The 22,376-nt window shown below is 40.3% G+C and overlaps 1 protein-coding gene across 2 annotated transcripts in view; it reads right to left on the bottom strand.

Annotated features, from left to right (window-relative positions):
• Positions 1-22,376, bottom strand: part of LOC148025054 (uncharacterized) — a 58,725-nt gene that overhangs the window by 11,797 nt on the left and 24,552 nt on the right. For both annotated transcript variants that reach the window (XM_087694749.1, XM_087694750.1), the window contains exons 8-9: positions 3,748-3,790; positions 3,564-3,667 (exon numbers count right to left, since the gene is read on the bottom strand). In XM_087694749.1, the coding sequence (XP_087550875.1) occupies positions 3,564-3,667; positions 3,748-3,790 (147 nt within the window). The remainder of the gene's footprint in view (positions 1-3,563; positions 3,668-3,747; positions 3,791-22,376) is intronic.

Below are 22,376 nucleotides of genomic sequence, written 5' to 3'. Positions count from 1 at the left end.
CTACAAACAAATGATCAACCTAGAGGTCATTGCGCTAACCTTATTCTTAAAGCTCTACTTCAAATCAAGCTGTAGATAGGTTCAACAATACCATGAACACATAATCGACCTAAAGATCATCACATTGATCCCATTTCTTAAAGCTCTACTCCAAATCAAGCTGCATATAGGGTTAGCTTGTCAAAAAATAAGATTCAATAAATGAGCTCTTGGGAAATGATTACTCAAACCTGGAAATTTACCCTTATGTTCTATTTTTCATGTGCAAAAGAAAGGTGAAATTTTTCCATCTCTCTATTGATTACAAAGCCTTGAACAATAGACCATATCAAGAGCAAGCATCCCATCCAAAGAATGATGATAGAATAGATAGTTTGGGGGAAGCCAGCATTACATCTGAATTGATATGAGATTTGCTATCATCAGATTCACATATAGCACCAAAGGACATTTCAAAAAACCTTTGGCTTGTATGAGTTTTTACTCATGCATTTTAGCTTCACTAATGCTCCTACCCCCTAACACCACACTGAATTCACAAAATGAAGGACATGCATGCATAGCAACTAAGAAACGCGTTTCTTTGAATTTGAAACTTACGAAACATTTCTGAGAGTAAAAAATGTGGGCTTTTTTTTTGTGAGTTGGAACCCAAAACATGGTTTTTTTGACAAAAACTATTAGGCAATGTTAAACATGATGATGATGACGTGTAATGACTCGTGAGGGCTCAAGATTTTGAATGAGAGATTGATTTTTTTTTGTGATTTTGTTTAGTTATTAGACTTTGTCAATCTAGTATCTATTCTTGTCTTGAGAGTTGAATATTATACGACTTTAGTCTCATTTATGAGTTATTTATGATATATTATGATTAAGTCTTGATTTTGGCATTTTGTCAATTTGTTTTGAAATGAGAATCATGATGTTGCAACTTGACTCAGTCCATATTGTAGATAAGCTATTTACATGTTAATTTCAATTTTCTTTGTATGATATGTATGAATTATAATGTTTTGAGTTCTAAACCATAGTTTAGCTTGTCCAAAGACTAACTTTGATATAAGTGACAAGTCAATAATGGATCATGGATATGTAATGTATTATTCTCAATTGACTCTATTATCATTCAAGCTCAATTGGCCATTCTTTGTTTGAGAGAGAGTTCTATAGAGGTTTAGAACCTCTTTCCTCAATCAAAACTATTAAAAATCCCAATATAAAAAACCCACGTTTCTTATTTTACCCCCTCTTGAAAGAAACTTACGAAACACGTTCTGATGTTTTGTTTTCCGAACATTTCTAACGTTTCTGGCTGCTGTGCATGCATGCCGCATTCTAAATTTTGTTCAAATTTCGAAATATACATTACTCGCAACATCTCAAAAAGTTACACTCACAGTGCCTTTGGCTTAGCGCTTCCATTAAAATGTTCATTTGGCAATGTTAATTAGTTCAGTTAAATAACACATTGTTCTTTGCACATGGTGGATAACAGTTATAGTTTTGAATGCCTTCTCAATTGCAACATCCCAAAAACTTGACATTTAGTGATCCTTTGGCTAAGTCCTTCAATTACATTTATTTGGCAATGTCAATCAGTTCAGTTAACACACTGCCCTTTGCACATGGTCATCATAGTTCTAAATGGCTTGTGCAATGCAGTCGAATGCCTTTGCTTACAAACTGTTTTGTGTAAGCATCTCAATGCAAAGATTCATTTTATGGTCTTGTTTGTTATCACCATCATGGATTTGAGCAATAAAATATTATGAGTTCTTGTCCTATCATTGTCATGGCACTGGGTGTCCACCTGCGAAAAACCAAAGACAGTTCTATTTTCACGAGATTTTGTGTTGTTTAGTTGTGTGTGTGATGTTGTTCTTCTTTGCAATTTGTTTGGTTTGATTTTTGTAGTTTAGGTTCAGTTTTTCTTGGTTGTGCAAGTGTCCCAATGGATGCAAAAAAACGAGATACCCAAGTGTTTCCATGATGCGGGTGATCTGTCAAATTCTTGGGAAGAAGATTTACAGGAAAAGTGAGGAAAGAGAGTCAAAATCATCAAAAAGGGTATGCAGAACACACTGAAAGACAATGCCAAGTGATTATGACCAAAAACTGTGTAAACTGGCTCCAAATAAAATGTTCTTAAATGAGGCTAAGAGTGAAAAAGGTTCATGTCAAGTGGTTAAGTGGGAGGGTGCCCAAGAGTTTTGAGTTGAGTGTGCCAAATGCTTTAAGTCAACCTGCTACATGACTGGAAAATAGAAAAGCAAGCGATCATTACAGGAGCTATGCCTTGTGTTATGAAAAGCAAGTTGGGTTTTTGGAGAAAGCTAGAAGCAGGGACAGATCTGTAAATCAGATCACAGAGACTTATAAATAAGGGCAAGAGTGATTGAAGGCAGCCTGGGCAATCTTGGATCATACGTTACACCAAGTTCTTAAGATCTGAGAGCTTATCTACTCCTTATCGGGTGCCTTCGGCCCAGGAAGGCTCGCTCGGAAGCACTGAATCGAAAGGGGAATCTTATCTGATAATACCTACTGCTGTAGGTGTTGACTAGAGGAAGTTTTACTGCTGTTGTTGAGCCTGAGATAGAGATTTTTGACAGGTTTTGGGACTGGAGTTTGTTCTTGTATTGTCAAAGATTGTACTTTACCTTGTATTACTGTAAGAAGATATTTGGATTGCATAGAGAGGTTAGGCTTAGTCCTGACAGTGTTGAGTCCAAGCCTCCAACTTGGGAGTGTGTCTGCATATTCCAAGAGTGTATTTGCAGTGTACAGAGTGATTTACCAAGTAATTTATAGGTTTCTTTTGGTACTCTTGATTCTATCTCCTGCCTTGATTCTTCCCTTTAACCCCTGTGGTTTGCGGCTTGACACATACCCCCCTCGACATCGTTAATTTAAAGAGAGAACAAACCTCTGATAATTATACAAAAAGAGATAAAGGCTAGGTCCAGCATTCAAGGTTTTGCCATCCTAGTACCCTCAGAAGTTTCATCTTACTCAAATGGAGGTTTTACTGCAGTCGCAAAAAGGGTTCATCAATTTTTGCAGCTATGCAACTACTTTTTTTCAACAACTTGGCATAAAACAAAGGCCTTTAAGGACTTGATTATATATGAAAGGTAAGGCGATCAGTACCAATTGAAACATGAAGCACACTTGGCACACATAGTTATGATTGAAAGAAGCATATCTCTGCTACCTCTAACAGGGCACTGTTTCTTGTCAGCAACACACCAATTAATCTGGTGCAGGTACAAGTTCATACAACCACTCTAATTTACTGAAGCATATAACAGGTTCCTTTCCTGCTTCTTTAGGATAATTATCAAGTCTACAAACTGAAACTTAATTTATTTGAATGCTACAATGTCAACACATTTGAAAATTTTTAGATCCGCAAGCACTAGAAATGACCATAGGATCTGAAATTCCCCATTTATTCACACTAGACACAGATATCACCTGCATATACTTGGGAGTCTCGACAAACTGTTCATTCTAAAGCTATAACAGTCTTAACATCAAACCAGATCAGCAACACATACCTCATCCCCATTAACGCAAAATCCCTTCAGAAATCCTTCACAAACTGATGCTTTCGGATTAACGCTCACATGTCTATATGGACAATTTTCATTCGTACACAACCCTGAACATTAAACTGACCAAAATAAGAATTTGCAATGGAAGAAAGAATTTCACCAAGAGGCATCTATGGCCAAAACTGACCTTCAAGGAAATAAGAACAATCAGGCATTCGCTCTGGTATAACCTGCAAGAAAATGAAACTCTTTTTTTAATTGAACATGAAATAATGGAATAGAAGCCCCTCACCTCCCATGATCCACCAAAACTATATTTATCAGCGAAAATTTTAACCAAAAGCAAACCATTTACTTTCTGAAACAAGCCATGTTCCTGGAAGAAGTCATGTTTCTGCTCTGCAGAAGTATTAAAATTCTCTAAAAAGTGACGCCCAACAAGCTGTATTTTCCTAAGTACATAAATAATATTACCTTAACCCATCATTGCCAATTAAGATTCTGTTTGGTCAACTAGTTTGGGCATCTGCCTTAAACGTGCACCAGTTGAGCAATTTTTCTGAAGGTTTGCACTTTTCTGCAGAATAAGCCTAAACTTCCCCACAGTATTCTTTAAAAATACACAATTTCTGCATAATTTCAAGATGCAGAAGAAAACATAAATGCCCAAGTGCAATGTTCAACAGCATGCTTGCAATTGCGAGGGATAGAAACAAAAGCCAAATACATGTCCCTTCTTAGGATTGCAATCCACGCTATTGATTTTGTCATGACCAACTGAATATCAACATTGAACGTCCCAAAAACCCAACACCACAAAATGGCAACTGCAGGACTTAGTACTATCAGAAATGGTAAGAGGGATCTTCACAATTTACGAGTCAATGACAAGAAGGCTGTGGGCCCCAGGTGGGATGTCAAACATAGACAAATGTACAATGGGTGTGAAGCAAGGCTATCCACATGCTTTGGACTAAACATTGACAAGATTACTGATTTCATTGAAAGGAATGGCCGGATAGGAGCAACCCTTGTAGAAGTCTTGATCACAATATTGTTCATGATGGCATCATGATTCCCTTAAGGGATTACAGCACCATGTTGATACTTGCATGTTTTCTGCCTTGAAAGAGACCCCGTTGTAAATCTGGGGAAGAGCAAAACCATGGTCTTAGTACCTTAGCTGGTGAGGAGTTGCTATCTCAGCACCAGAGTTTATCAACCAGGCTGATATAGTGGAGTGAGTATCCTCCTATGTTTACCTTGGGGTGCGTCACATTCTCTAGACTATAGTTAACCATGAGGAGAGATGTAGATGTGACAGTCACACAAGGATTTGGAGCCCTTGCTACCCTAGAGTGAGTGCACCCAAATCCAGTCCTAGGAGCCAAGGACAAAAATATGTCTTTTTGATACTCTAAGCCTTGGTGCACAGAGCTTTATGGACACCTAAGCTCCACAGTCAACAGCAAAACATGGATAGACCATTGATGATAGGCACGATGCTACACAGAAAACCATCAATACCACATCAGATCATCCAAACAGAGCTAGTTCTCTCCATGGTAGTGGAGGGTCTCTTCCAAGTAGCCATGTACATCAATAGATTATAGGAGCTGACTCCAGACAGGTGCCTTGGCACTAGGCTCTTCACAGCAACAAGTTGCTGAAAGAGCCGACAGGATGTTGGTTTGAATAGACCATAGTTGCCAAGAAACCATTCCACAAGGTTAGAGAGCTTGTTTCATACTCAGATGTTTCATAAATGTATGAAACCCCTATTTTAAACTTTCACAAAAGCCCTACCATTAAAAGAATGTTGAACTTTTGTAATCAACATTTATCATGGATGACGGAAATTTGCATTGGTTGCAAGAATTTTGTTTGAGTTGTTCATGATGGCAGTTTATATTGATGGCATTCTTGTGTATTTAAAGCTAATGTTAGTCATGGATAATGGACCACGATGCATGTAAATATTTATGCTATGTTGAATTTTCATTAGCATTGTACGAAATCATGAATCAGGATCAACCTATGTTTGCTACCCTGCAAGAGCCACATTCTATGTTTATATTAAGTCTCATAGTGCTTTTCCATCTCGAATGAAATCCGTTTCTAGCTTTTTACGAAACTCATAAGAAACCTATGAGACCCATTTCATACCTCCAGTTTCAAAAACTCCTAGCAACTATGGCATAGACTAGTACATGGCTGAGGGGATGGGAAGACACGACTTTTGCAAAGAAAACATGAATGTACTGTACGAGCAAGCATGTCCAACAGTCATTGTCTTTCATGGGAGTGGGCTAAGGAATGCTAAAAGAGAGTGTGTCTTCTGAAACAGATTCAGAACACAGGAAACAATCATAACTCAATGTTGTATGTTGTCTTGGCAACAACAACGGCAGTAGAGGAGGCCAAGTGCAGCTGTCCACGCTGACTGACTTATGCCTTATGAAAAGTGCCAATACATCACACCATGGGTGTTGAAACAAATTGTGTGATGGCCTACCCAAATCACAAGGGCAGTGAATATCTTCTTCCGAGTAACTCAAGAGCCCCTCCAAAGAAACCAAGATATCAAACTGAGGGTGCCACAAAGGACTGCCCAGGTCTCAGAGTGCAGCAAATGCAGAAGCATATAACAATACTGAAAGAAAGAAGTGAACACACACACACATTAGAAAGCTGAAGACTGCAGCGAATGAATGTTGAAAACTGAAGGAAGATATATACAAGAGCTGTGTAAGTATAACCAGCCAGATATCTTTCTCAACCTGCACACAAAGTGAAGTGACCGTGACCCAGGGCCAGGCCAACCTACATAGGCGAAAAATAATACAATAATCTGACCACACCACCAGCTTCTGCAACAAACTGTCAGGTGGCAAAACTGTCCAACCTGCCTACTGTGATCTGCCTAAATAAAATAATGAAAAAAAATACTGCAAAAAATGCAGCCTGCCATGTGCCAAAACTGTCCACCCTGCCTGCTATAATCTGCCTGCCCAAATTGCTACCCAAACCTGGCAACTACCCGAAACTACTGTCTGACCTGCTCCTGAACATTGCAATGCTGCAGAAACTGCCCTAGTCTACCTTGTGCATGCCTGCACCCGTCCAAGAGGTGACCAAATCTCTAACACCCCCTCTCAGATCTTGGAGACAACATAAGGCTAAGGGATCTGGAATGCTCATGAAGAATGGCCCAAGGAAGTGCCTTGGTGAACAAATCTGCCAAGTTGTCCTCTATCTTCTAATACTCCACATCAATGCTCCCATCCAAGATCTTCTCACAAATAATGTGATATTGGATCTATAGGTACTTCATTCTAGCATGAAATACAAGATTCCATGAAACCAGCCTCCCTCCTCGGAGAGGGCAATACTAACCTAATTTAACAGCAATTACAACAAGTAATTAATTCACATAAACTGAAAATGCAACTATTACCACTTTAATCTTGGACAATGGACAACCTGTTGGCCCAAAACTAGCGCCCATTGCAATATTTCTTAAACTTTTATTACAAACGGATGGAGTACAACTGTGATCCTCTAACCTACTCTGCTAATCCACAGTGTCACTTGGTGTCAAACTCACCAACAAACCTCCAAACCAATTTTCCCCTTGGTTTTTTAATCGGGGATTGGCCTCAACCCTCCTCCCCCTAGAAAGGTAAATTCAGCCCCAAATCTGGTATTGGGTGGCTAGCCTCTTGAATCTCCTTGAAAATCCTCAATTTCAGCTATTGGTATTCAAATCCTAAACCCTGAATTCTAAGCATACATCTTGAGGTGGCTATCGAACCCTAATTTTTGCTGTAAATTAGGGTCTATAGAAGAGATTTTCCAATATCTCCACTTCTAATGACTCAAATGGTTGGATTTTGCTCAGATAACTTGAGAGATGGTTGGAAAGGAGAGAGAATGTTGTACAAAGTAAAATTTCAAAGTTTCATCTCAAGAAATACTGAAAATTTGTTGCTATCCTGCTCAAACAACCATGGAAGCTATCACATATAGCTTAGGAAGACCAGAAAGACTACTACCCCCTCCTACATGCTGTCACATGCGCCAAAGGGACCTTAGGTTGCTGTCACCTGCTCCTGGAGGGCTCCAAACTGCTATCATCTACTATAGGAATGATTCCTGGTGGCTATAAATCACATCAACAACATTTCTTGCTCTCTAGCAACCTCCTTCTCTCTCACAATGACTGGAATAGACTTTCACTAACCCCCAAAAAATGTATTTTCCACTTGCATGGGCAAGTTTTGCCAAGGGACAATCTTTGAATCCCGTTTTCCAGCATTATCTAGGTTATTAAATTAATTTTTAAAATATTAATTCTAAAAATTAATTTAATAATTATTCTAGTGCCCAAAAAATTAATTCTCCCACTCAATAATTAAATTAGCTAGACCAATTTGTCTCCCAAGCATGCTTGAGCAATTATTGACCCTTTGACCAACATTAATTAATTAATTAATGCCTAGTCTCTAATGTCACCATTGACATTAGTGGCCAATGAATTGGTCTAGGCCCAAATCTTACACCACATGCCACATAGTATATATCAAGCATAACTTATTACAACTTTTGCCTTTGGCACAATTGATATCTCATGGTCTTGGGTCCCACACTGTGAAATAATTAACTTCCACCTCACATATGCAAGTTACATTTGCACATTCGTTTAACTCTTAATCAAATGTTAAGGAAAGTAATGAAATTTCATGTCCTCGTGACATTCCGTGCCAAAGCTCTACAACTCTCATTGTTACATAGAAGAGTAGTAGTCCCTGTCTATGAACAGCCAAGCTCCTCCAACAACCTCCAATGCCAAAGAGTCTCACAAGTTGTAGACCAAGCCACTCAATTTTCAGCCTCTATAAATGCAAGGGCAACTATAGATTGCTTCTTGCTACTCCAGGTAATCGCACCTATACCTAAAAGAAAGAAATAGCCTATTGTCGATCATCTATGATCAACATTACCAACCCAACCTGGATTTGTCCAACCTTGTAACACCAATCTCGAATCACCTACACTTGCTAGATAAAATAGGCCAAGATCAAGGGTCCCCCCCACTAACGGTAATATTGGTAAGGAAAGCAATAAAATTTCATGCTCTCGTGACATTCCGTGCCAAAGCTCTACAACTCTCATTGTTACATAGAAGAGTAGTAGTCCCTGTCTATGAATAGCCAAGCTCCTCCAACAACCTCTAATGCCAAAGAGTCTCACAAGTTGTAGACCAAGCCACTCGATTTTCAGCCTCTATAAATGCAAGGGCAACTATAGACTACTTCTTGCTACTCCAAGTAATCGCACCCGTACCTAAAAGAAAGAAATAGCCTATTGTCGATCGTCTATGATCAACATTACCAACCCAACCTGGATTTGTCCAACCTTGTAACACCAATCTCGAATCACCTGCACTTGCTAGATAAAATAGGCCAAGATCAAGGGTCCCCCTCACTAACGGCAATATTGGTAAGGCAACGTGCCAATGAACCTTCTTACGTTCACTCACAAAACCTACAAGCAAACCAACTATGGAAAGGTACAAATCACCTCTACTATTCAAAATTCAAATCAATGACTCAATTAACTGTCTATAGCAGGAAGCATCTGCTACCAATGAATCTGTATGAGTCATAGCCTTCCAACCTGGATCCATGGGATTATAAATGGGCCGACACTCAAACATCTCAAAGGTTGTCAAGAACTCCTACGTATACAGCTACTAGGAGAGAGAGATCCCTTCTCAGTCTGCCAAAACTCATGACCTAAGAAAAAGTGAAAAAGCCCCATATATGACATCTCAAACCCCTCATAAAGTGTTTTCTTAGTCTACCTAACTACTTGGGCATAGTCACCTATCAAAATGAGATCATCCACATAAAGCATAGACATTACATGCTCTCCAACTGACGTGTGGATATACAAATTTGGATCGCAAGTAGATCTCTAATATCCCAACTTGTCTTGAAGAAATGAGACTATCTTCTCATTCCAAGCATGGGGAGACCATTTGAGACTATAGAAGGCCTTCTTTAACATGTATACCTTACCATCAATCTTCTTCTTTAAACCTATATACCTTACCATCTAAGGTCATAGAAGCCTTGTGCGTATCAAGTCTGCCATCACTAAGGGTCATAAAGACCCACTTGACTCCAATTACCTTCCAAAAAGTGGGCCAAGGCACAAGGTGCCAAGTGTCATTTTACTCAATGAACACCACCCTCCTACTCCATGGCCTTCCACCAATGATCATATTGTCTCTTGTTTTTTTGCTCCAATATATCACTCTCCCGAGGAGTATTGGTATTGAAAAACTCCTGATGAAACCCTCAATCCACGCAAACTAAGCTAATCCATTGGAGACAAACTATTCACACTTGTCAAATCTCATTGTCTTACGCTTCCACCCTAAAGAGTTCTCCTCAAAGATAAGCCAATCCTTAAAGTGAGAGAAAGCTTGTCATTTCAATGCCAAAAAGTAAGCCCATCTCATCCTGCTATAATCATCAACAATCAACATAAAGTAAAGACTCCCCTTAAAAGACTCCATCTATATAGGTCCACACAAATCTATGGAAACAAGCAACTTCTTTGCCTATCTAGAAGCCTTGCTAGGAATTGCATCTCTATGTTGTTTACCTTGAATGCAAGATACACTTGACGAATGGCTCACCAAACATCTGGCAACCCACGCACAAACTAGCCACAAGTTGCCTTCTGAAGGTACTAATAGTTAAGGTGACCAAACCAAATATGCTTGGTCTGAGATTGGGAACTGCGAAGAAGAGAAGAGCTAAAGAACTTGGCATCTTGTAGACCACATTCTCCTCGTACTTTTGACAAACCATCCATCTAGTCTTGCCATCAAGAACCCAAAAGAAATATCTTTCAAACTCAACCATGAGGCCCAAGTCCACAAATCATACTCACCAAAAATAGATGATAACCTAAGCCAGGAACATAGAGAATCTCTGATGTGTGGCATAGTCACAAGTGATGCAAAAAGAGATGGTGACAAGGGACACAAACGGAGAGGAATTGACATCATTTGTGAATATATAGTCACATGGCATGGGACATGGGAAAAAAAGAAGCTACTATTCCCACAATCCTTAACTCCAAAAATAATCGTCACTTGTGACTATGATGTGTGGGTACCACCATGCCCATTCGGAATCAATTGTATATTGCCCTTGCCCTATATTGGAACTAAAGAACTGTCACCGATCAAAATGTGCCCATGCATCGAACACATTTAGGCAATGCCACTTGGAGAAGGGGTCATGTGGTGGGAAGCCTCACTGCCCACAATCCACTCTCGAGACTATGGGGCCATTAATTCTACATCCGTGGTAACTGTGAAACGCTTTTCACTGGCACTAAAACGGGAAACGCCTGAAATGTTTCAATGAAACACGAAATGCCCTAAGTGAAATGGCTAACTGAAACCACATTTTTAAATTGGAAAAAAAAAACATTTTTTCTTGCTCTTTTGAGAGTTTTTAGACACTCTGCATGTAGGATAGACATCATTCGTTGACATGAAAATATTCAGCTCATATAAATATGTAAGTTGCAATTGATTATTTATAAAGAAAACTATCTCATATATATTATTCAACCATTTCACTTGGGACTTGCCCAAAGGTGAAACGTTTCGGGGTGAAACGCAATGTTTCAAGGGTGAAACGTTTCGCAGTTACCTTAGCTACATCAGATGATCCTGTATAGAAGACCAAATCACCTTCATAGTCCTTTTTAGTCTTCTCCTCCTCCTCGTTTCATCCTCCTTGGTATTCTTATTCTTATTGAACAAACTTTCTTCCAATGACCTATCTTACCATAGATATGGAAAGTGGACTCCTTTTCCCTCTTGTTCTTGCCTTCCTTCTTTTGCTTCTACTTCCCCTTCTTTTGGAACTCGACTTGTAACAACCTGAAAGTTTTGAGAATTGGTATTGCTTTTCTTGGTCCGACACCATAGGAACCAGCTTTTCCTACTTAAGGGTCTCCATCCACCCTAAAGCAATCAAGGCAAAATAGAATACACAGAATCTAGGGGCCAACTACAACAACAAAGTAATCGCCATGTCCTCAAAGGTAATCACCATCTTGCCTATAATCTGAACATATATACGTAATTGTCAAAGCTTATTCATATGCTCACGCATGGAAGTGGACTTGCTTGAGTTCGAAGTCCGTAGTTACACCTCCAAAGAGACCCTCTTCGTGAAAGTCATCCCACTATATAGTTCATCTAACTCCAACCATATCTCACAAGCACTAGTCAAATGCTCGATGTGAAACAATCATGACTAGTGTGCAAGAGAGATAAGAATGAGAAAATACGAGCATTCAAGTTGTCCCAATGAACCTATACCTTCCCCAACTCCACTTTCTCTGAATTAGAAAGTTTGGAAGGATCATTAGCGATCGAGCAATCAATGGCCTCAATCACAAGCTCCACCACATCATAATAGTCCAAGATGGCAAGCATCATCATCCACCAAATACAATAGCTCTCAATCTAGCTTCTAATCTTGTGGAAGAGTCAACAGCATGAGGATCTTTCGGTCCATGATAGCCTGAAATTCCATGTCAATTTTGGAAGATCCAATCACCTAAATACCCGCCACAAGAAAATGTGTAGCCCTCTCTGACTCTGAAAAGCAGCTTGCTAGGGCTTCCTCCATTCATCCTGATTTTGCTTTACTTGCCGAAGAAATCTGCTATGAAAGGCTGAAAACACCACCTTTCTTCCTTCCTCAACAGCAAATCCTACACAAAAAGAGCAAACAAACTACCTTTCCCACATGTATCTACTCACTTCAGGTGTCAATGTGCAGCCCTCCCGCTCACCCTTGAACTCTGAAAATGTGTGTCACACTTAAACCTACTCTTCACATGTGCCCACATTCAATCAACCTTCAACACTACTCTAATACCATGTTACAGTGCAGCAAATGCAGATGTGTATGACCAAACTGAGAGAAAGAAGTGAACACCTAGGGGGGAAGGGGAGAGTGAAACCAACCTTCCTTCCGTGGATGGGTGGTAAATACAGTAGCAAACAATAAATGCAAATCTGAAAATACAAATTTACCTATTGATCTTGGACAATGCACACCCGATTGGCCCCAAAATTGGCACCCCTTTCGGTATTTCTTTAGCTTTATTGAAGAAGAAGTTGATTTACAATGGGATTCTCCCAATCCCCTTCACAATCCAAACTCCCCTTGCTATCCAAAGTGACCAGCAAGTCTTCAATCTAATTTGCCCCTTGATTTGGGCACTTAATTGGCCTTCACCAACTTCATAGACTATGAAAATGCCCCAAATTCAATGGTTGGCTAGTCGTCCACCTAGATTTAGCTGAAATTCACCTTCAACCCTAAAAAATCCAAGTCTTGGAGCTTCCAATTTCTGGCATGCTTCCCGAGGCTGCTGCTAAACCCTAATTTCTACTGTAAATTAGGGTTTATAACAGAGAAATTTGCACCCTCCAAGGGTCCAAATGTGAGTCTTCGAAGCAATGAGAGAGAAAGCTGTAGAGAGAGAAAATTCAGAGTTTTGTCGCGAAGAATGACTGAAAGTCAGTCAAATGCAATTGTTGCCCTGCCACAACAGCATTAAATGTTGTCGCCTACAGCTGAGACATCCAAATCAGCTGTCACCTTGTACCTGGATGCAATCGCCCAACGGTTCGAATCTGCAATCGCCTGCTTAAAACTCACTCATGGATGGCTGCATTGGCTGAAAATAGGCTGGCCATGGCCGCTCACAGCTCTCCCACATTTACTACAGCAAGAATAATCTTATTTTTCCTCTTCTTCAGCCTTTTACCAGCCTGTATGGGCAAGTTGCCAAGTGGCAGCCTTCACAAACGGTTTTTCCAACATTATCCATCATTAAGTATTAGTTTTCAAGTCTTTAATTACTGAAAATTAATCTAATAATTATTTCGAGACCCAGAAAAATAATCTGACTGGCCAATAATTAAATTGGCTAGGCATCTTCCACTCTCAAGTCTCTCTGTGCCATCTTTGACTATTAGATCAACGTTAGGTACAATTAAATGCCACATCTCTAGTGTCACCAAACTGACACTTATAGCCAAATGAATGACCTAGGCCAACAATTGACACCAAATACCACCAAGTACCTATGCAACATAACTTATAGCAACTTTTGCCTTTGACATCTTGTGATTTTCTCGAGTCTTAGGCTCATAAATTTACTCTAACCCCAATTGCACCTCACATGTACAACATTTACTTAATCATATGATTAAAAATTAATCCACATGTTAAGTGAGGTTTCAAAAGTACATGCCCTCATGACAGCCCTCCCCCTTGAAATCCTTGCAATCGTCCTCGATTGCACTGTTAAATGCATCAAAAGCAAAGTATTACACTAGAATTTCCATAGGGCATCATAGTCAACACAACATTGCGCACTGTTGTTCAACCATTCCATATGCCCAACATATGCTGAAAATTACCAGCCAATATAACATAACTTAAAACTCACAAAAAATCTCAAAAACATTGCCAGATTATCATGTGACATGTCAATTTCTCATGAGCTCAACTTATCTGGCAAAACCAAACCATAGTATAGCGAAAACCAAGTATAAACCATGGCTTAAATATCTATGGCATCATAAGACATGTTGCTATCCATAAAACCAACTAAATAGCACTCAATATTAATGATCATATGTTGAAAGCCAGCATTCGATAATCAGCCCCTAATGATCATTAACTGATGCTACACCAAGCATAACCAATGCCATACCAAGCATAAATGATTACACACCGAGCATAATGGATGCAAATGTACAGTTTCAGAGTTGCAATGAAAACCATACCGATCTGCATACCAAACATAGTGACTGTTACACTGAATAGTGACCTCTTGGCAAACATATTGTTCAGCTACAGTATCCTGAATGTATGCCAAATACATTCGAGATCCACTACTTCTAGAGTTGTCCATTACTGAGGAGCAGAGGTGCTAGCTCGCTCACACACCATGTCGAAACTTTGTGGAGCAAGCTGATCTGCCCACTCTTGCTCGGTTCTCGACATAGGTGGTTCTGGAGAATGAATTAGTGTTATTGTATTCAAAGTCATTTAAACCTACTGTTGTTCTTGCTTCTGCAAAGAGATTTCAAATCAAAGGCCTAGGTTTCTCAAAGAGTATCACGCTCTGATACCATGTAAAGAAATACCCTAACACAGAAACACAAATAACAATCGTACGACAAAGCACAGATTGATAAAAGAACACAGTTAGGCTTAAGGTAACTCAAAGACAATGAACATAGTGAATAAATGAAATGATATGATCATTGAATATACAATGCTCATGCAATAAATACACTATGCAGTGAATGAATACTGAACCTCAAACTCCTGTATCTCAAGGATCAGGGCAGGGGTAATGAGCTCGAGAGTGTGTTATACTCTGAACGGATCCCGAATCGCAGTAAGCCAGCCTTCGGTTGTCAAACACCAGCAAACACAGCCAAGGAAGGCTGGATCTAATACAGATGGTAGTGCAGGAGAGAGAAAGACTAAAAACGCAGGAAAACCCAACGGCAGCAATCAGTATGCTGAAATCAAGTCGAAACGGTGTGTGGTAGGCTGGAAACAAGCACCAGACTGTTATAGACAGCAATGGCCAGCTTGGACCGCAATGTCCTCCGCGTCCGGGGTGTGGGCAGCAAGCTGAAATAGCTGAAATCTGCAAAAACGAGATTATTTTTTGAATGGAGAGTGATCAGCAACAGTCGCTCTATTGTAAACAGCTGCAAACTACAAGTGGAAGGCTGAAAACAGGCGCCAAACTGTAGATGACAGCAAGGGACGGCTGAGACTACGATATCCTCCGCAAAAGGGGTATGGGCAGCAAGCTGAAAACACTTGAAACCTGCAAAAACGAGATGGAGGGCTGAACGGAGGGCAACATACTTATTTATAAAAAGTTTGGGCCCTCCCAAGTGGGTTTGTACTTATGCGACACAGACACTCTCTAGGAACGCATTTCTTTTAAATAAACAAGGTTTCTTCATTTATTAAGCATGTTTTGGGGCTGTTTTGGTAAAGCTAATGCATTTTTAGCTCAACAAGGGAGTTTGGATTGCAAAGGGGATTGAGAAAACCCCATTGTAAATCAAGTTCTACTTCAATAAAGCTAAAGAAATACTAAAAGGGACACCAGTTTTGGGGCCAATCAGGTGTCCATAGTCCAAAGATTAGTAGGTAAATTTGTATTTTCAGTTTTGCAATAAATGCTTAGTGTTGTAAGTTGTAATCAGGGAATTACCACCCATCCACTGAAAGAAGGCTGGTACATGAGATCCCTCCATAATTCTATGACGTATCCTCTAGATGGTAGGGGAGCTAGAAGCTCTTATGCACATTAATGGAATCACCTGGTTTTTTTTTTTCGTTAATCTTATTTTTCTTTATTTATCCACAATAAGACTCTCTTTGCCCCTCCATCCCAAACCAGCTAACCTGTTTAGGTGGCCTGTATACAGCAACTTCTTCTCTTCTTCAACATCATCAATCTTGGTCATCATATCCTTGTCTTCCTCAGCAAATGTTTATACCCACTAATGTTGTACGGTACTGAGATTGTTGCTTGTGGCTCCAGATTCATGGTTCTAGTCCATGATTGATGGAGGCTGAGCAAAGATTTATCCTAGACAAAGAAAATGGGCATAATCCATGAATCCAACATATGTGCATTGTAGGGGAGCACTTGGGCTGGTAACACAGCATGGATTTTGCTGTCAGACAGTGTTTTCTTTATATACATTCGTTGTCTTTCTCATTATGAGAAACTACTTTCATAATTTCACGTGGCGGCCCCGTCTCAGTAGTCATTGATGAGGCCTGTTCTAGCCCATGACTGATGGAGGCTGAGCAAAGATTTGTCCTAGACAAAGAAAATGGGCATATTCCATGAATCCAACATATGTGCATTGTAGGGGAGCACTTGGGCTAGTAACACAGCATGGATTTTGCTGTCAGACACTGTTTTCTTTATATACATTCGTTGTCTTTCTCATTATGAGAAACTACTTTCATAATTTCACGTGCCGGCCCCGTCTCAATAGTCATTGATGAGGCCCTCTTTCCCTCCCTCCCTCCACTCTTTCCTTCTTTACCACACTTTCTCCTATGTACAATTTGAAAAATGTGAGACAACAAATAGGCATCTACAAATGAAATGTCCTTTACATCTTGCTTTACCGATTCCAATTCTGTTGGAGTTGTACAAGCATGAAGAGCTCACTCTCATCTCATAGCATATTCAACATGCAGCTCATGCGCTAGATACACAAAGAAGGTTGCACATAAGTTTCATGTAGCCATGGGCAAAAATGATTTCTTCACATCAATTTAGTTGTAAGTGTCCCTATTTTGCCTTCTGTCCCCCAATTACATTGAGCAAGCATATTTTCTTAACATCAATTTCATTGCAAGTGATCCTTCTTGCGCTCGTGTCCCCCAAGGCTTGACTTCTGAAATATTACATCAATGTTCTTGATTTGTTCAAATCACTACAATTAGTTCTTGTGGATGTTGTGATGGCTGGCTGCTAGGCTTACAGCATCTCCACCTTGTCAAAATAATAGGTATACTATGATACCATGTCAAAATGCACGACGGTGCAAACATGCAGTAGGGTTTGTGGGGAGAAACACAAAGTGTGTTTCGCAAACACTGAGAGAGAAGAGAAACTCAAAAACACAAGAAGAGCACGGCAATGATACATTGAATCATGCTGTGAGAAGAAAAGCTGATACAGCAGAGCTGAAGCTTAGAAGATAATTGTACTATCATGTCTAAATCAAGAGACAATACCTATGAGAATCTACACAATGAAGGGAGCGAGACATAGTTCTCTAGGCAGTGGGCTATTGAAGAAATCATTGAAAGGTGAAGGACAGTTGTTGAGGGAGTAAAGCACGGTCCTCTAATGCCGTTAGGGATGAAGAAGATGATCACTAGTTGTCTAGGGAGCCAAGCGCAGTCCTCAAACACCAGGAAGAGGACTAGGCTGCAAAACCTAGTAGTAGAATGCCACAGTAAAACGCCACAATAGAACGTCATAGTAAAACGCAGCAGTAGAGTGCCGCAGAAGAATGCTACAATAAACACAATAGTAGAACGCAACAATAGGGATGAATGGAAGGTGAAAGGTGGCCACAAACTGCAATGTCCTCTAGTGGGGGCATGGGCAGCAATGGAGAGAAGAGGGAAGAGTGACGGAGTGAGGGAGAAAATGAGGTAAAGAATTAGTGAAGTGGGGTGTGAATGAATGAAGTGACTACCTATTTATAGGCATAAGTTGTCTAGTGTGGCGCACCACTGTGTGGGCATCCACCAAAAAAGTGACCAAAATGAGGACACCATCCCCTTTTGGGGTTGTCAGTGTGAAATCCTAAATGAAGTGTGTAAACTAAAGAAGAGGTTTCTCAACAGCCCCTCTCAAGTCCAAAAAGGGATGAAGAAAGAGGAACAAGAAGAGAGATAATGAAGTAGTGGATCCCGAAGATTCAAGATTTCCAACAGAAAGGTAACTTGTAAAAAGGAACAGTAAACAAGATAAACTCTTGAAACTAACTCCACCTTGGGAGATAAGCCACTAGCTCTGTAACTCCATACTAGAAGGAATTTAAAGGCCTCGTCACTAAGTCATGGCTAAATCTCCAAGGCCCCAATCTAGGCAATAATACCTAAAGATATTGGGTATCAATAGAAGAAATGACTACTCAAGGATAGCCATCCCCAAAGAGTAAAGGGTGGGTGAAGAACTTCATGATGAGGAGGTGTTCCCTCTAAGGGCAATCCGCAAGGACCCCCTCTGAGGGTGGAGATGCAAGGGCCCCCTCTGAAGCCGAAGAAGAAGTAGGAGCCCCCTCAAAGGGGAAAAAGAATACATCCCACTCTAAATCCCCTCTGTGTCGACAGATAGAAAATCTAAAAACTCATGGATCACAAACTCTGAATCATCTAATGACAAAGGAAGAGCCGCCGATCGTGCTGAAGAAGATACCTATGGTGTCAAAGATGTCGAATAACTCCCAAAGGTAGCCTCTCATGTCATGAGGACATGTATTTTTGAAACCTCACTTAACATGGGAATTAATTTTTAATCACATGGTTAAGTAAATGTTGCACATGTGAGGCGTAACTGGGGTTAAGAGTAAATTTATAAGCCCGGGACCCGAGAAAATCACGGGATGTTAAAGGCAAAAGTTGCTATAAGTTATGTTGCACAAGTACTTGGTGGTATGTGGTGCCAATTATTGGCCTAGGTCACTCATTTGGCCATAAGTGTCAGTTGGTGACACTAGAGAAGTGGCGTTTAATCATACCTAACGCCAATTTGATAGTCAAAGAAGGCGCAGAGCACTCGGGAATGAAAGTTGCCTAGCCAATTTAATTATTGGCCAGTCAAATTATTTTTCAGGGCACTGAAATAATTATTAGATTAATTTTTAGTATTTCAAGGCTGAAAATTAATATTTAATTATAAAAAATACTTGAAAACCATTTGGGAAGACTACCACTTGTCAAAAATGCCCATGCAAGACTAAAAAACGTTTTTAGAGGCTAAAGAGAAGCATTTTTATAAATTCAGCCTGCAAGAGAGAGGGAGAGGAGGCTGTTGGTCTGACTTGCAGCCATTGGAGGACCTTCTGAGGCAGCCAGGGGCTGAAGAAGACCAATCAACAGTAGGTGACGACATCTATAGGCTGTTGAGACAGGGCAACAGTAGTAAATGTCTGATTTCCTTCAGTTCTTTGCATCTACATGCTGTTGTGGCAAGGCAGCAACTGCATTTGACTGATTTTCAGTCATTCTTCGCAACAAAACTTTGAATTTTCTCCCTCTACAGCTTTCCCTATCATCTCCTAGTCATTTCACAGTCTTGCTCCGAAGATCTCAACATTTGGACCCTTGGAGACTGAGAAATTTCAGATTTCTCTATTGTAAACCCTAATCTACAGCAGAAACTAGGTTTTACCAACAGCCTTGGGAAGTGTGCCAAAATTTGGAAGCTCCAAGACTTGGATTCAATAGGGTTGAAGCTGTTTTTAGCCTATTCAAGTGGAGGGACCAGCAAATAATAGAATTTGGGGCATTTTCCATTTCCATCAAAGCGGATGAAGGCCAATTGATTGCCCGAATCAAGGGGCAAATCACGTTAAAGACTTGCTGGTGATTTTGTATAGCAAGGGGAGTTGGAATACCGAGAGGGATTGGGAGAATCCCATTGTTAATCAACTCCTTCAATAAAGCTAAAGAAATAACGAAAGGGGCACCACTTTTTGGGGCCAATCGAGTGTGCATTGTCCAAGATCAGTAGGTAAATTTGTATTTTCAGATTTGCATTAATTATTTGCTGCTGTAATTAAGTTGTAATTAGGGATCTACCACCCATCCACGCAAGGAAGGTTGGTTATATCTCGAACCTGAGTAGTCAAGGGTGGGGAAAGGTGAGACTCATACAAAGCCAAGAGTGGGCAATAGTCATTGTCTCTCAATGGAGGGGATTGCGAAGCCAAAGTAATGGAAGGTGTTGAACAACCATTGTCTCATAAAGGAACAGACTACTGAGGGGACGGTATCCAACAATCACTATCTCTCGAGGGAGCGAACTGCAAATTGTCTAGGTGGCATTCTTGAAACCCTAGAAGAAGTAGAAGCAACCTCCATAGGGCATTGCGGCGGTCACAAGAAGGCCGTAGTACCAATCGATCCTTTTGTAGCTCGAAGGGCTTAGTACGTATCAGATACATCTTATTGCCTTGAGCATAAAAGTCTGAAAGCTAGTGGAGAATAAACTCTATCACCCAAAAGGAAGAGGTGGCACAACAAGTATCTAGGGGTAGACACATATACTCCAGCGGGGTAGGGAGCAAATGTCCATGTTGACAAGCATCGTTGGGAGTTCCAATGATGCCAGAAGAGAAGCATCCAATGATCTGTCCATTTGTCAATGGAGAAGTCATAGCACTGGAGTATCAACTAGTAAAAGGAAGGGTGGATCGAAGAGAAAGAGAATGGTATCTCTGTCTCCTGTTGATGCAACAGAAATGAAGGGGGAAATCAGTAGATGATGTGGAAAACAAAGAGAGAAGACAAACTTAGAAACACGAGAAGAACACGGTGATGATACACTAAATCATGTTATGAGAAGAAAGGCTGATACAAGAGAGCCGTAGCTTAGAAGATAACAAAACTATCATGTCTAAATCAAGCGACAGCACCTATGGGAATCCACACAGTGAAGGGAGCGAAACGCGGTCCTTCGAGCAATAGGCTATTGAAGTTTTTACTAGAAGGTGAAGGACAATTGTCAAGGGAGCTAGACGCAATCCTCTAATGCCGTCATGGATGAAGAAGATGATCACCAGTTGTAGAGGGAGAGAAGTGGAATCCTTGGATGCCGAGAAGAGGACTAGGCTACAAAATGCAACAGTTGATGTATTTGAAGGGTTGGTTCCCATTTCATGTAGTGATACAACTAGAGCTTCAACAAGTGAACATAATGTTCAGCCAGCTGCTCCATTGGGTAATGCATAAAATCAACCTATGGCTGATCTGAATATACACCAAGATGCTGAATTTGAAGTTCGTACACAGTCAAGAAGCTAGGCAGATGCCTAGATGGTATTTGCAGACTATGAAAGATAGTCATTTGGATGCTCTTATTGCTGGTCATACAAGAAGGCAAGCTCGTATGCATGATGGTGCACATATCATGGAGTTTGTTACAACAACAGATACACTTGATGATGAAGAGCTTGAATGTTTTGAAGATGCACAACATAGTGTGCATTGGATGGCAACAATGCAAGCTGAGTTTGATTCTATCATAAAGAATCAAACAAAGGAATGCAGATGGATCCATTGACAAATATAAGGCCAGGCTTGTGGCCAAGGGCTACGCACAGAAGAAAGGCATTGGCTATGAGGAGACATTTACTCCTACATCCCGCATGACTACCATTCGGTTTATGGTTTCTTTGGCTGCCCATTATGAATGGACTATGCACCACCTTGATATAAAGATTGCATTTTTACATAGGAAACTTCAAGAAAAAGTGTATGTACAGCAACCCATTGGTTTTGCAGTTGTGGGATCTGAACACTTGGTGTGCAAGCTGAAAAGGGCTTTATATGGTTTGAAGCAAGCTCATCGAGCTTGGTATGCAAAGATTGATGCCTTTTTACTCAGCCAGGGATTCATAAACAACTCATTAGAGTCTACACTTTACGTATATAAAGAGGGGGGATCCTTGTTGGTCATATGCCTTTATGCTGATGATCTTCTGCTTGGAGGGACACATGCTGATCATATTTCAACATTCAAACAAAATTTGCAGCAAACTTTTGAGATGTCAGATTTGGGGCCTTTGCACTATTACTTGGGCATTCAATTCATTCATGATGCTAGAGGCATTGGATTGTCACAGTCTAGATACATTGGTAAACTTCTTGCGAGGTTTGGCTTACAAGATTGCAAGCCAGTTTATACACCAATGGAACTTGGACTAAAGCTGTCCTTGCATGATGATAGTGATCTGTTTGATATCCATTGGATTGTCACAGTCTAGATACATTGGTAAACTTCTTGCGAGGTTTGGCTTACAAGATTGCAAGCCAGTTTATACACCAATGGAACTTGGACTAAAGCTGTCCTTGCATGATGATAGTGATCTGTTCGATATCCATACGTATGCTCCAATGG

This window comes from Lygodium microphyllum, chromosome 15 (genome assembly GCF_053477565.2).
Source record: "Lygodium microphyllum isolate KBCC chromosome 15, Lygodium_microphyllum_v1.1.10, whole genome shotgun sequence".
NCBI lineage: Eukaryota > Viridiplantae > Streptophyta > Polypodiopsida > Schizaeales > Lygodiaceae > Lygodium > Lygodium microphyllum.
The sequence above is the reverse complement of the archived record's forward strand: the minus strand, read 5'-3'. Positions and strand labels throughout refer to the sequence as shown.